Below are 14,570 nucleotides of genomic sequence, written 5' to 3'. Positions count from 1 at the left end.
ACGTATTCCTTAAAGAATTTAGAGTTAGTGTTAATGTTGTGCGTATTGGCAACTTTTCTATATTGGATCTGAAGTGAGATATCACTAAATTTGCTGTGCGAAGGTCTCAGCCACACTTCTGAGAAATCACACATTCCACTCTCTGGTCTGTCACTTGTCCCTGAGGTTTGGCAGCCTCCCACCCGGAGGACGTTTGACACCGGTTGATGATTAGTTTGAAGGCAGCTGTCTGCAGCCCTGCTCCTTGAGAAAACAGTGTTGCGCAACATGTTACGACCGTGTCATCCACCCCCTCTGGAGCCACGGGGAAACGGTCAGCATTTTTGTCGTGAGAGGGATGGGATTGATTTGGAGGGAGACATCATAAGGGCTTACATACTCACACTTTGATTTTGAACAACCTGTTTCCTTAGCAACTGATCGCCCCGCAGACCTTTGGGGATAGCATGTGTGTTTCTTTTATTTTAGAAGTTGGCTCTTTATGGCTAGGAGATGTTTTATATTGCGTTTGGACAGTGCCGTGACTTTGTATGCCTGGACACCTGCACGTTCGCACCATGAATGCACACATTTGTATTCATAATTTGGGCGCTTTTCTCATTGATAACTCCCACAGTTAACTAATTTAATCAAGGCACTTTGATTTTCCTTTGTAAGCCCAATGTGCTCTTGCAGCGAGCAAGCACGATGATTCTCACACAGATCCACAGATAATTATAATTCTTTCTCAGATGATTAGTGTTACTGAGAAAAATTTGATTTGGGAAAAAAATGTGATGATACACAAGAAAATGGTGAGGGGGTGACAATATTATCAGGGATGAAACCACATTTTCCTGGTTTTAGGGCTGTTTTGGAATTCTGTCTTTTACTAGAGACGGGCGTATGTGTTACCATCCTGCATGCGGTGCTCTTATAAAGGTTTGCCATGAAATTACCACAAATGGGCCTTAACAAAGCCGGATATAGAGCGTGGTTGTTTCTGGTGATGTGCTGCGAAGGCTGTGAGGGCATCCTGTCGGTCTGTGTCAGTTTGTATCGAGCTGATTTGTGCACTGCAGAGGGATGATGTTTTTCTTAATTGCGAGTTTTAATCTGAAGCTCTGGGAACACAGAGTAACTAAAGCAGAGTGTGACTCGACATTTTCCTGCCACAGGCGGCAAGAAAAAGCACTTATCTACAGTCCAGCTGTTTTTCCCCCTTTTAGATACCTCCATTGTACCCGTCATCGACCCCGTGAGGTTTTTGTGTCTCTAATTTTCTCTCTGAGTGAGGGACACCCAAGGATCAGGAGCTGCTATTGATCTGCCAGCGAGCCAATTTGTTGTCAGAAGCACTTGGCTTGTTCATTATCAGTTTTCCTTGGCGAAGAAAAACATGAGGGGGCTCTCATTTCGTTTAGATGCCCTTGTGAAGCGGAAGGGGAGGTGGAGAATGAAAACAAGTTAGACGTGAAGCGAGAGCGAGAGAGAGCGAAAGCAGATTGCCAACGAGAGCCTCCGAGTGGGAGGCAGCATAAGTTGGTTCGAGGAAAATTTAACAACAGAGGACAGGAGGCTGAGGCAGTGTCTCCTCTGTGCTTGTTTGACCTGCTATTAACCTGAGTGTACTTGGCAGAGACGGCAGCACTGCTGTCTGATGTATCCTTCAGCAATGGCCAGCTAAGACTACCTGTAGTGCAACTTGGCATAATTAAACTGAGCAGAGTGGAGTTAAATGTGACAAAACCCTGACTCATTCATCAATATGACTGATGCCTCTTATATGTTGGGTTGGCAGCAGGGAGTAGAGAGAAACCTTTCCAACTGAGCTGAACAGAAGAGCTCTAATATGGCTTTAATTTAATAGATGCTTAATAATGGAGTTTAAAGTTTAAACTCTCTTCTGATTAGTGGAAGAACAAATGAATTATTTTTCAGTAAGCACAGTCCTAAGCACTGATGTAAGACCATTTCTTGGAATAGCTATACTGTGGAGCTGACTAACGGACAGGTGATATCATCATGACCTTCGAGTACTTATGTGACTTCATTTTCTGGAACCTTTGTCTAATGCGTAACTGCAAAACATTTGCAATTAATTAGCTCAATTTGCTTATCTCAGCAGTGGCTTTGGGTTTATTTGCATTAGATCGATTGCTGCAGATTTGCACTAACATCTGTGCGTGGGCTTTCTCTCCCAGAGCGTCCAGTGAATGCGGACCAGCAGGAGCGGACCTTGCTGAAAGGCGTGTTCAGCGTCAGGAAGGGCAAGACTCAGCTGCACAAGTGGGCCGAGCGGCAGGTCATTCTCTGTGGCACCTGTTTGATCGTGGCCTCTGTGAAAGACAGCCTCACCGGGAAGATGCACATCCTGCCCCTGGTGGGGGGAAAGGTGAGAGTTCAGGGTTTAGAGCTTTGACAGCCTGAAAGGGTGGTAAGCTTTCACTTTCTCCAGGGCGGAGGACATGCTCCAAGCTGTGCCATAACACTCTTCAACAACACAGCTGGGTTGGTCGTCTGGATAAAGTTAAAAAGATGACATGCCTGCAGAACCGTGTCATGAAAAGTTCTCAGCCAACAGAGAATGCAAGATCCTCTTACTCAAAGATTAGCAAAGCTGCACACTAAAGCGCAAAATACATAAAAAATCGGTGTGTTTGTGTTTGAGCTGATAAAACTTCAGTGGCACACTCTGTATCTCCACGTGAAACCATAGACTGTATATAAAAGATGGAAATCATCGGTTGGCAGCTTGGTGGTTTGAAACTGCAAATGTAGAGCGAGTGGTGGCTCGGCTCGAAAAACCGAAGGGCACTGCACACTTTTCAGTCACACACCTGCTACTGTGTATTCCTTCTGAACTTTTAATAATGTCTTTGTTACGGACGCTAAGACCCTAAACTCACCAGAAAAAAAAAGTTTTTCCTGAGGTTGGCATCAAGTGAGCGAAAAAGGGTCATTTTCCTATAAGCCTCTACACAACCAGGCATAATTTGGAAATCTTAGTATCTCCCCCTGTTGGCCATTAGAAGGAATGCAGGATTTAAAGGACTTCCACATTGGCAAGTTTTAGATCTTGAATGAATTCTCTACTAGCATAGCAGAATCAGTGTTGCTCTTGGAGTTGCATTGTGGCTAATGTGTATCCCAGGTTTTCTTTTTATTTTCTTTTTCCAGTTGTGCTGAATGAGTCCACTAGTGTCACAGAAATACAGAGTTAAATGCTTTTGCGCTATCGCTGCAGTCTTTGTGGCCTCCAGCTAATGTTTTATCCAAGTTGACCAGATTTAAACATGTTATCTAAGGTTTTTTTTGGAAATGTCAAAATCAGAATCACTGAATGTAGCAGACAAAAACACACTAAAAGAAACAAACACAAAATCACCACAAATTAAATATGTCTGTTCAGTGTTCCTGATCTCATCTCTGTGTTGTCTTTGTGTCGAGGTGGAGGAGGTGAAGCGGAGGCAGCACTGTCTGATGTTCAGCTCAGCCGGGTCTCAGGCCCAGACATACTTTGTCAACTTTGACACACTTGCAGACTATCAGCGATGGCACCGGCAGGCGTCAAAGGTAAGTCAAAGGCGAGCGCGTCTCACTATCTGTACATTAAACATTCACTAGCTGGGACCACATCCTCACTTTAGGTTTGACGGCATTTCTAGTAGGTAATGGCAGATGGCGTGAACATGAATTGAGGCTGCGGTTTGGGGAAGACCTCAGATGGGACTGGCGGGCCTTGCAGAGGAGAGGGAGGGTGGGAAAATGAGAACAAATGGGGAAAGGGGGGGGGTCATATGTAGATATATAGAACCAGAAGGGGCGTGTGTGGAGGTGGTCCCACTCTTGAAATACAGATTAATTATCTCCTGTGTTTTTTTTAAACTTAAATCAGAATGTCTGTGAGTCAGATGATGTGAAATGAATGTATTTTTGTATTTGTGTGATATACAATAAATCTATGGGCCTTTCAGAGACTTCTAAGAGCTCTTCAAAAAGAAAATCATTGTCTCTGCACTGCGCAGATTGCTTTGTCTCTAATATCCTAATTAATGTCTGTTGTGCTGCGGCTCCTTCTTGGAGCTGAACAGCCTCTGTGAGAGCCTCCACAGAGGCTGAGCCAACATACAATTAGCCATGGAAGGAGAAAGCCAACAGAAATAAAGAAAATCCAATTAGCTGCAGATTCATGCTAAGTCCAAGATCTCTTTCTTTCACGGTGGTATGGATTACTGGGTTAGACGAGCCTGTTAGCGAACTGTATTTTAGCTGAGTATTAGACTAGAGGTTTCTATGGAGACTGCAGTTGATGGCCGATGAAGGTTTTTGGTGGATTTGGGCCGACGTTTATGCTACATCGCTTAAATCAGAAGCCTGTGTACGAGGCTAACGGTCAGGGAGTGCATTTTTGCTTTCTTAATTAGCACTTCTGGATATCTTGGAAGTCAGACTGTAAAAAAAAAGCATTTGCATTTTACAACAATCACATTAACAATGAAAATTCAGTGTTTGTCAGATGTTAATTGCTGCAAAAGAAACTCACATCATCTTAGGCACTTCGATTGTTGAGCGTTTAGCTATTTGAAGAACATTTCTTTATATTTTGGTTCCAAAGAGACAGACTTTCTTCTAATTTTTTACAAATCGTCTTAAGCAATAGCCCTCCAGGCTTTATGTATGTATGTATATATATCAAATAAAATATCAAAACTGATAACATAGCAGCTAAAATGCAGTTTTAGTCACTCAAAAGTAATGTCCAAGTCTGTGGAGATTTTAATCAAGTCCAGCCTGACTGGACTAGATATTTCTCAAGAAATGGCTTTTACTTTTATAGATGCCATTAACACATTTTACAGAATCTCAATGAAATATTAAACTGTGATGTTGTAACTCAAGCTGTGATCGGCTGTGCTAGTGGCCCAAGTGCTCCAGTTTCTCAGCTTTGCAGGAAACTTTGTGTCACGTTGATTAAGGACTGAACTACCCATCATACCTAAACTGACATATCTTTGCTGTGTTTCATCGTTTCAGTGTTGAAGTACAAAGCAAATAATTCAAAACAGCAAAATCTGTCCCGACCTTCCAATTCGATCTCAGAGTGTCGCATCACTGATTTTTTTTTTTTTTTGAAGGAACAGAGGGCATCTGTCCTGTGAGTTGTTTTGTGGGAGAAGAGCAGTTTCGTCTTTATCAGCCAGTGATGTGATGCCATGCTTGACTGAGCAGCCATCCCATTTTCTGCGTAGCTGCACAGTGTGCAGCTCTGGAGCTAATGGGGGAGATGATTGTCAGAGTAGACTGACTTAGCACTGCTACATAGCCTGGACTGATGGCCAGCATGTAAACTATAGTCTCCCAGGTCTGTGAGGGGAAAAAAAAATCCAGTGACAAACAGCAGTAAAATCCCAACTCTAGATGCAATCACACCCTCCCTGGTGCTTAAAATTTATGTGGAAAAAGTTTCACAACAGCACTGCAAACTGGACAGGATCACAAGGCGTCAGCAACTCTATAAAATCACTGTCATGTGAGCAGGTAGAATGTAGGAGTCAGCAAATGGAACTAAACTCAAAATCAGAGCTTCGTTGCAAAAAAGGCAAATACAAAACTAAACAATAACAGGACATAATGAGAACTGACAGGCAGAAGATTTCACCTACAATGAGGGAGAAGCAAACAATGTGTACAGAGGAGGGTGATTCAGAGAAGTGGACGCACATGGGAACATAGCTGAACTGAATCATAACTAACGAGACAGGGAAGGCAAACCTGAACCGTCTCTCACGCAGGACTGGTGACTATCAAAATAAAACAGGAAGAAACACACACTAAGACTCAGACTAGGACACATAATCAGACATTAACAGTAAGGGATAAACACGGGGACAGGACAAGTATTAATTAGACAAGACAGGGAATGCAGACAAAACGCAGTGAGATCAGACAGACACGGGAATGTGACCGGGGAGACAGAAAGGATAACAAAACACAGAGACATGACTGGGACAGACAGGGCATGAAAGGGGCGCTCACATAATGAAGAAATAGAAATAACAAACTCGGATGCACTAGAGAATGCAAATTTCAGGGCTAACTATTACAAAACTTGAATATAAACAATTCATAAATTTAAAGGAACGGGTAAAGAATCAAGAACAAACTCAAACCTCACACACACACGCATGACGATCAGTTTCCTGAAAAAAAGAAAAGAAAAGAAAGACAACCATGATGATGGTAAGCTTAAAGACAGGGCTGTTATATAGACAGCATAAGCCAGAGGTGTCAATTGTAAGGCCTTGGCACCAGTATCTGAATTGCTTTGGAAAATGTCTCCCAGACCTCCCCCATGGACATTTATATTACACCAACTAAGTAAGAGATAAGTAATGGAAAAGATTTAAATGACAGAAAAGTTGTTGTTTTTTTCTCTTTTTTTAAATTTGTTTGTTTTTATTACAGTGTGTCCAAAGTTAGAAAGAAAAAAACAGAAACTGACATTTTTTGCTAAGTTTTATAGAACCTACAGGACAGTCTCGGCATCGAGCTCCCAGAACTTTTCTGTAATTATTCACAATTATTTCTTATAGTTAAAGCCCAAACAGTCATGCTGACAGATTACTTTCTTCATTTACTAGCGCAGTGTCTTCCTATTGTGTAGAAAAACGACATGCTGTTGTAATTACGTGACTTTTTTAATACTAAGATAACCCTAGGATTAAATTTGCAGTTAAACATCTGTACAGTGACAGAACGGGGAGTTTCACTGGTCTGTGGGCTGTGTTTGCCCCGTGATATAAAGACATTTTGACATCCAATGCATAAGCTGTACCTAACATACTGCAAATCATCATGCTTTTGGTTAATAAGATCAGACTTTAACTGGTTATTCTGTTACTGTTTTAACTGTTGCTTTCCTAGAAACTTCTTGTACTGGAATGTGGGAAACTATCTGAGTTAATTCTTGATGAGGCAGCTCGGTAGTGCCGATACGGAAGTCAGTGGAACTCAGTTTTTGTCATATATCATAAAGCTGAGCACAACTCACTACTTGACCCTTGACTTTTAAATAGACGACAAACACGTAGCTAATATGTTGTTCTAAAATGAATCATCAGATGTGAGCTCGTAGCTCTCATTTTTAGAAATGTTGCCTGACAGTTGTAGCTGTGGTTGCACCATGTCATGCTTATTTTAATGTAAAAATATTCGACATAGCCAAGTTTGCATGTAAGAGTGATGCTTTAGGTACATGAATTGTAACTCGGTGTTAACTCAGTCTGCTTGTGTCTGCATGCGTGTTTAGGTGGTGTCTCAGACGGTAAGCCTAGTGGACTTGTCCTGCTACAGTCTGGAAGCAGTGCCTGAATATCTGTTTTACAGTCAGGACATTACCCATCTCAACTTGCGACACAACTTCATGAGCCTGCAGGGACCTGGAGGCCTGCTCAACCTCCCCAGGTAACCACATGAAATCAAATGAAACATCTTTGCAAGAAAGAGATGGTATTACATCGTCCTGTGGCTGGAGAGCACGCTATCATATCCGTATGGTGCTAAGTATCTGTCTCGCTGAACTATGCCTTGGCCACTGCATTGAATCCCCAGTGCTTGTTATTTTGATGGCCGGGGCTTTGGAAAGCTTTTATCAGTAAAACCTTTTAAACTTGACAGTCGCCGTCCCTTCGTTACTTTTTAGGATGGAAATTAGTTATTTAATAATATCACAAAATATTTTGTTGTTTGTTCACTAATTATGTGCTTTATTAGATAGTCTCTTTAAAATTTTAATAATAATTCATTGATTACTATGTTTTTCACTCTAGTTATTTTCCAGTTAGTCTGCTGTTTCAGTGTTACTGTGAGCATATGTTGCACATCTCTTTGTTATCACACATTTAATGATCCCCACTCATTTATGTCATATCTGTGGCTCCGTATGTGTGGCTTTCATTACATAGGGCATGAATTTAGGTGTATGTCCTTGCTCCTTGGAGCTGAGCCTGTTTAAACAAGCTGAGGTCATTAGCACATTGCTATAAATTGTGACTCAACCCGCTTTAGTTTCTGTTGAATGCCTGGTTGAATGGGTGTTAGTGTACTGAATGCATGCTGTTATAAAAAGATTCTTTTCTGCAGCTTACTAAGAAGACTGGTTTCTATTTCACTGCTCTTCTTGATGTTGTCTTTAGAATAAAGTTGGTGAGCAATTGTGGTGGACAGGCTGACAGATGAGGTCAGGCAGGAGTCTCTGAGGACTATGATGTTCGCAGACGTAACTACAGAGAGCAGGTGGAAGAGAGCCCGGAGAGGTGGAGTTAAGCTCTGAAGAGAAGAGGAATGAAAGTCAATAGACACAAGACAGAATACATGTGTGAGAGAGATGGGGTCAAAGATCCAAAGCTATGGACAGTACAGAAGAGAGGAAAAGAAGTAACTGCAGGCAGGGTGGAGTGGGTGGAGACGAGCATCAGATGTGATTAGTGACAGAAGGATAGTAGCAAGAGTGAAAAGGATGATGTACAACGCCGTAGTGACACCTGCTGTGATATACAGTTTAGAAGCTGTTGCACAGATGGAGGTGGAGTTGAAGATGGCAGAGATTGGAAACGAATTAATCAGAGGGAAAGCTTAGGTTGAAAAGTTTCAAGATAGAGTTAAAGAGTCAATCCTGAGATTGTTTGGACATGTGCAGAGGATGGATAGTGGATACACTGGACAAAGGAAACTGAAGATGGAGCTGCCAGGCAGGAGGAAAAGCAGAAGAGCACAGAGGAAGTTCATGAATGTAGTGAAGAAGGACATTCAGAGGGTTGGTGTGATAGGAGAGGACGCTAGGGATAAGGTGAGATAGCGCTAGACGATCTGCTGTAGCAAGCCTTAAAGGCGGCAGCCGAAAGAAGAAGGAGAAGAATATTACATGTGAATAATGTTGTGACTCATGACAACACTCCCAGCATCTGGGGTGCAAAATGGGAGGTGAAAATTAGTAATCAAGATAGAATTTCTAGTTGTGACCACAGGGTGTGATTATATGTTTTAATCAACAAATGCACATGAAGAGAGAAATGAAAATCACATTTATGTGTTGTATGCAAAGCAGGCCTGGCCACTCTAAACTGAGATATCAACTGTTAATATCAGGGAAGTGATAGGAGCGATTTAAATACATATATGTGTGTGTGTGTATTTAAATCGCTCCTATCAGTTATGAATACTGTTCTTTGTTGCCTGAAACAGGCATAACATGGTGAAGCCTGAAGCAGCATTACAAAATATTACAGAACTCCTACCGTGCAGCACACGTCCAACAATGTTCACCAGACTATTGAGAAGTGCTGTTCAGCCTCTGCTGGAGGGTGGACAACATGGATTTAAACTATTTTTACTGCTCTTTCACCACAGTGTGCTGAACCAGTCATCCACTGAAGGCAACAACGATGACAAAAGCAGAACCACAAATAAACATTTACCTCTCGTACTTTAACTTGCATGATTTGATCGCTGTTTTGTTCCAGACATAAAGCCCATCTGTGTTCTTTTTTATATCGACCAGTTTAAACTTTTTTGAGAGCAGTATGTCTGTGATACATGACAGTGGTGAATTCAAACACAGTTTGATGGCCTTGATGGTGTTCATTCCTGATATACTTTTTTTTTTTTTTGCAAATGCAGATAATGTAAATCGTAAACAAAGTGAGCCCGTAGACTTCACATTCAGTTTTTTCTTTTGTCAGGTTTTCTCAGCTGAAGAGCCTGAACTTATCTCATAACCGTCTGGGTGTGTTCCCCGAGTGTGTGTGCGAGATCCTCACCCTAACTGAACTCAACCTCTCCTGTAACAGTCTCCACGCCATCCCTCTACAGATAGGCAACCTTCAAAGGTTTGGCACACGTCAATTGCACACAGTGCGTACATTGCATAGGTACACTTTGTTGAGATATCAGTTGATAGCAGCACAGACAAAAGATGTTAGAAATGTCAGTTAGATGCCAGAGTTGCAAAATAAATAAAAGGCGCATTAAATTATATTTTTCGAAAAGGATGCAATAATTATTTTTTGCCAGTCGCCATTGTGGTTTGTACTTTTAATCCACTATACACATAATGAGGGAATAAGGGAGTTGAAAAGGACAGAACATTTTGTTATGCACTCTGATAAAATAAAGCTAAATCATGCAGCATTTCCTAGGTCGCTGTGCAATAGATAATGGCTACAAATACAAATTGTTGTGAGCAGATATTTTGTCCGCTCTCTAAAGTAAAAGAAAGCAAAGGACTGTTTTGTCCCTTTCTTTCTCTTAGCCTGCAGACGCTGTCTTTGGATGGAAACCACCTCAGCTCCCTGCCTGATGAGATGGGTGGCCTGTTTCAGCTCAACAGCCTGGGGCTTTCCTTTAACAGCTTCTCTCACGTCCCTGCTGTGCTGGAGAGATTGAGTGTAGTTGACAAGCTGGCTATGGCTGGGAACAGAGTGGAGAGTCTGGATTTGTGCACTCTGGTCAGAATGAGCCACCTGAAAAACATTGACCTCCGGTAAGAGGCCAGTGAGGAACAAACAGCTCTCAGCATCTGCGCTTCCCTTTGACTCATTCCACTCTGTCATATCCTTCTCTGCTTGGTCTTCTGCTCAGCCATATGTTATTGAATAGAATAATGCTGGATCAGGATATAATATTTAAAAGGATCCTACTAATGACTGTCATTCTTTCAGTGCCTACAAAGAGAGGTGGCAGGTGGAGAATAATTCTGTGCTGCCAATTAGCTACAAGTTCCTCTTTTGTCTCTTTCTCCATTAAATGTCCTGAACTTCAGCCAGGGCTGCATTCACCGAAGCCTTACCTATTTCTTTAACAAATGTTCATAGATGGCACATTTCCTCTGAATAAATGCAGTGTCCAATTTAACACCAGGGAGCTGTCCAGAATTGTACTTTTCACTGCACTGCAGCACTAAACGTTTTTAGATGTGCAGTGCCCTGAAGAAAATATTTGCTCCCTCCCTGATTTCTTAGTTGTTTTGCATACGTGTCATATTTCATTAATACACAAATTAACCTGAGTAAATGCAAAATGTAGTTTTTAAATTAAGATTTTCGTTATTAGGGGAAACAAGCCAAACAAACCTACTCGACCTTATGTCAAACATTAATTGCCCCCTAAACCTAATAACTGGTTGTGCCACTCTTGGCAGCAAGAACTGCAGCCAAGCATTTGCAGTAGGTGGCAATTAATCTTTCATATTGCTGTACAGGAATTTTGGTCCGCTCTTCTTTGCAGAATTGTTTTAATTCAGCCACACTGAAGGCTTTTTGATCACAGCCGGCCTTTTTACGGTCCTGTAAAAGCATCTCAATCACATTTAAATGATCTCAAACAGACTTTGACTAGACCACTCCACCAATCCTTGATTTTCTTTCTTTTTTTGAGTCATTCAGAGTTAGAGTTGCAACCACCACCATGTTTCACTGTTGGTATGATGTTCTTTTTTATAAAATGCTGTTGTGGCATGGTGGTTAATCTAGTAGGGTAGATAGGATAGAGGAGGACAAACACACAGATTAGAGTACCTGTAACTGTTGCAGAACATGATCAAAGCTGCCTGGGTTATCGCAAAAAAATTCCCTGGTGCCTGATATCACGCTCAGAGAAAAGGCAAAGGAGCAACCTGGATCGGCAGGGAGAGAGAGGGAGAGAGACAGAGAGTGTTGGAGCAGGGAGAGTAACCCATCTGGTTACACTGTGAGAAGTTTTATGCCAAATGTAACGGGACTCAAACCTTCCAAAAAGTTCCACTTTTCTCTCATTAGTCCACAGAATATTTTCCCAACGTCTTGGGGATCATCAAGATGTTTTTTGACAAATGTGAGACCAAAGACCGAATCTTTGTGTAGTTTTTAGGTGGCAGTTTTGCCCAGTCCCTTTCTTATTGTTTAAGCGTGGACTCTGACCTTAACCGAAGCAAGTGCCACCTGCAGTTCTGTAGATGGCTCTTTCGTGACCACCTGGATGGGTCGTCGATATGCAAATTTTGGTAGGCCGGCCACTCCTGAAAAGGTTTATCTCTCTTTCAAGTTTTCTCTATTTGTGGATAATTGCTCTTACTGTGGTTCACTGGAATCCCAAACCCTTAAAAATGGCTTTAAAGCACATTCCAGACTGATAAATGTCACTGACTTGTATCTAAGCTGTATTTTTACATCATGGTATGATATGTTGCTTTTTAAGGTGTTTTAGGCTACTACTTCTCAGACAGGAAGTCTGAAATCAAGAAATCACTCTATTGAAGAAAAATCTTTTGAAAAAAATCATGTTAATCACACTTAATTCATGATTCAGTGCTTGTTAGTTTTCACAGAGGGTGAGGTAGGTTTGGATAGTTTTTTCCCCTTAATATCTGAAATCTTAATTCAAAAACTGCACTTTGTATTTACTTGCGTTATGTTTATCTGATATTACAATTTGTTTGATGATCTGAAACATGTAGGTGTGGCAAATATTAAAAAACTAAGCAATAAGGAAGGGGGGGGGGGGTACTTTTCATGACACTGTACCTGTACTGTGAATGTGAGAACGCAAATCATCAACATAGTTGGATCTGACATTAAGTGGCCTTTAACCTGCCAGCTCCCTATCACATGGCTGACTGAGCCTGCGCGAGGCTAGCACAGGAAATTGTCCAATAAATTTAAGCGAGTGAGTGGGTGTCATGTGTCCTACCTCCTGCGTGCTCTATCCTGGAAGCGCAGTTCATTTCCAGCAGGATGCATTTGAAGTAAACTATCTCCTGCTGTGTGATATACTGTAGTATGTGAGTAAGGGAAAATATGTCTGTGAAGGTTCTCAGTCATCCAGGTCATCGTAGTCTTTGCAAGTTTTCTTTGCAAGCTCTTTTGACTGAGTAAGGGAAACTTCTGACAGTGTCCTGAATTGATTATCCTGACATTGTTCCACTCTGTATATGCCAGCCTCTAAGCAGTTCACAAATAAACAATATGTCATATGGAGGGACGGCAAAGAGAGGACCTGACTGCAAGATGCAGAGCCTGACGAGGCAGAAAACAAAATGAGCCTTTATTGACCAAAATCAAAAACATGAAAACACAAAGTCCAGAGGAATAAAAAAATAAATAAAAAGAATATGGAAAGATATAAGGCACAAGAGACTGACAAAGGGCAAAGAGAAAAACACAACTATATGAAAACAGAGGGATGATTATACAAGGCAGCACAGTGAGAAAGAACTCTGCACCGTACAAGTGGGGTGTCTTGCTCAAGGGGACCTCCATGGCTGGTAAACTGGGATAAAAAAACATGCTAATTTTTCTTGTGGTGCGAAGATTAAGCTGGCAACCATTCCTCCAACCACAGCAAGATAATTTCTCAACCTTGTGAGTTAAGTTGTGGTGTGCAGGCTATATTTATAAGGATAGCTGTGGTGAATTTATGCTGGCAGCTCTCATGAAAGATGGATGAGCTACTAAAGAGCATGTATCTGAGTACAGTGATGTACCGTGCACTCCTGAAATCAGAATGTATTTCCTTTTTGTTTCACTATGTGAGGAAGGTGTTTTTAAACGTATTACCGGCATCAAAGGTTGTGATATGATATTTTAAAAGATAAACTGATTTGGGACAGCCCTAAAAATCATGCCGCTTGCATACAAAATCCTTTTTTCTGTGCTCTGTTCTCTCTGTTAAATATAGGCTGAATGGATTGCGGTGGGTGAAAAGTGAGAATCTAGAGGTAGTGAGCCAGGTGACCCAGCTGGACTTGCGGGACAACTGCTTAGAATCGCTAGACCTCGGCTCTGTGTGCAACCTGGAGACTCTGCACTGCCAACGCAACCAGCTGGGGACACTCACACTCAGCGGTTTCACACTGCGCATGCTTCATGCCAGCAGCAACCGTGAGTCAAATAGAGCGTCAAGTAGCTGCTATTAATGCATCACTGGCTATTTGTCTGTATGTTCCTGCCCTTCCCTCCACTGTTACATGCATCATGTAAGTGCACGTAGGAATGGTCCAGATGTTTGGTTGATGATTGCTGCCTTTATCTGCCTACAGGCCTTACAACAGTCAACATCTATCCAGTCCCTAACCAGCTGACGCACATGGACCTATCACAGTGAGTTCTGGCTGGGAATAAGAAGTGGCTACAGAGACGCTGATGTCTAAAAATAGTATCTTTGTCTTTGTGCTCATTAATCTAGTTCTGCTCAGTGTTTATGTGGTTGTAAATCAACATGAATACTGAAATAGATCATTATCACCCAACAACCTCCAAACATATTCTGTGTACTTATATAACTGTTAAAGGATTTGGAGTTACAATATTTATGGAAAATTTATGGGACTTGGAGGAATGTAATCATCGCTTTGGTTTATTTTTTATCATGTCGGCAAAGGCAGCTGAAGCCCCTTTGCAGCATATTCTCATCCTTTCAGCTGTTAGAGTCACTTTGCCTGTAGGGATTAAATAATAGCTGGACAGATAAATGAGTAAAAGATGCGCAAATCTGAGAAATCTCTTTTAAGGTCACGAACCTTTCAAACTTTGAAATAGGCCAGTGGTTAAATAAGC

General features: G+C 41.6%; 1 protein-coding gene across 1 annotated transcript in view; it reads left to right on the top strand.

Annotated features, from left to right (window-relative positions):
• phlpp2 (PH domain and leucine rich repeat protein phosphatase 2) overlaps window positions 1-14,570 on the top strand; it is a 40,296-nt gene that overhangs the window by 12,480 nt on the left and 13,246 nt on the right. Inside the window, exons 4-10 of the mRNA XM_080884454.1 lie at window positions 2,184-2,374; window positions 3,430-3,555; window positions 7,292-7,446; window positions 9,723-9,869; window positions 10,292-10,522; window positions 13,693-13,895; window positions 14,054-14,114. Of these exons, the coding sequence (XP_080740580.1) occupies window positions 2,184-2,374; window positions 3,430-3,555; window positions 7,292-7,446; window positions 9,723-9,869; window positions 10,292-10,522; window positions 13,693-13,895; window positions 14,054-14,114 (1,114 nt within the window). The remainder of the gene's footprint in view (window positions 1-2,183; window positions 2,375-3,429; window positions 3,556-7,291; window positions 7,447-9,722; window positions 9,870-10,291; window positions 10,523-13,692; window positions 13,896-14,053; window positions 14,115-14,570) is intronic.

Source organism: Rhamphochromis sp. 'chilingali' (genome assembly GCF_963969265.1).
Source record: "Rhamphochromis sp. 'chilingali' genome assembly, chromosome: 6".
Lineage (NCBI taxonomy): Eukaryota > Metazoa > Chordata > Actinopteri > Cichliformes > Cichlidae > Rhamphochromis > Rhamphochromis sp. 'chilingali'.
Note: the sequence above shows the minus strand (reverse complement) of the source record. Positions and strands in the feature narration are given on the sequence as shown.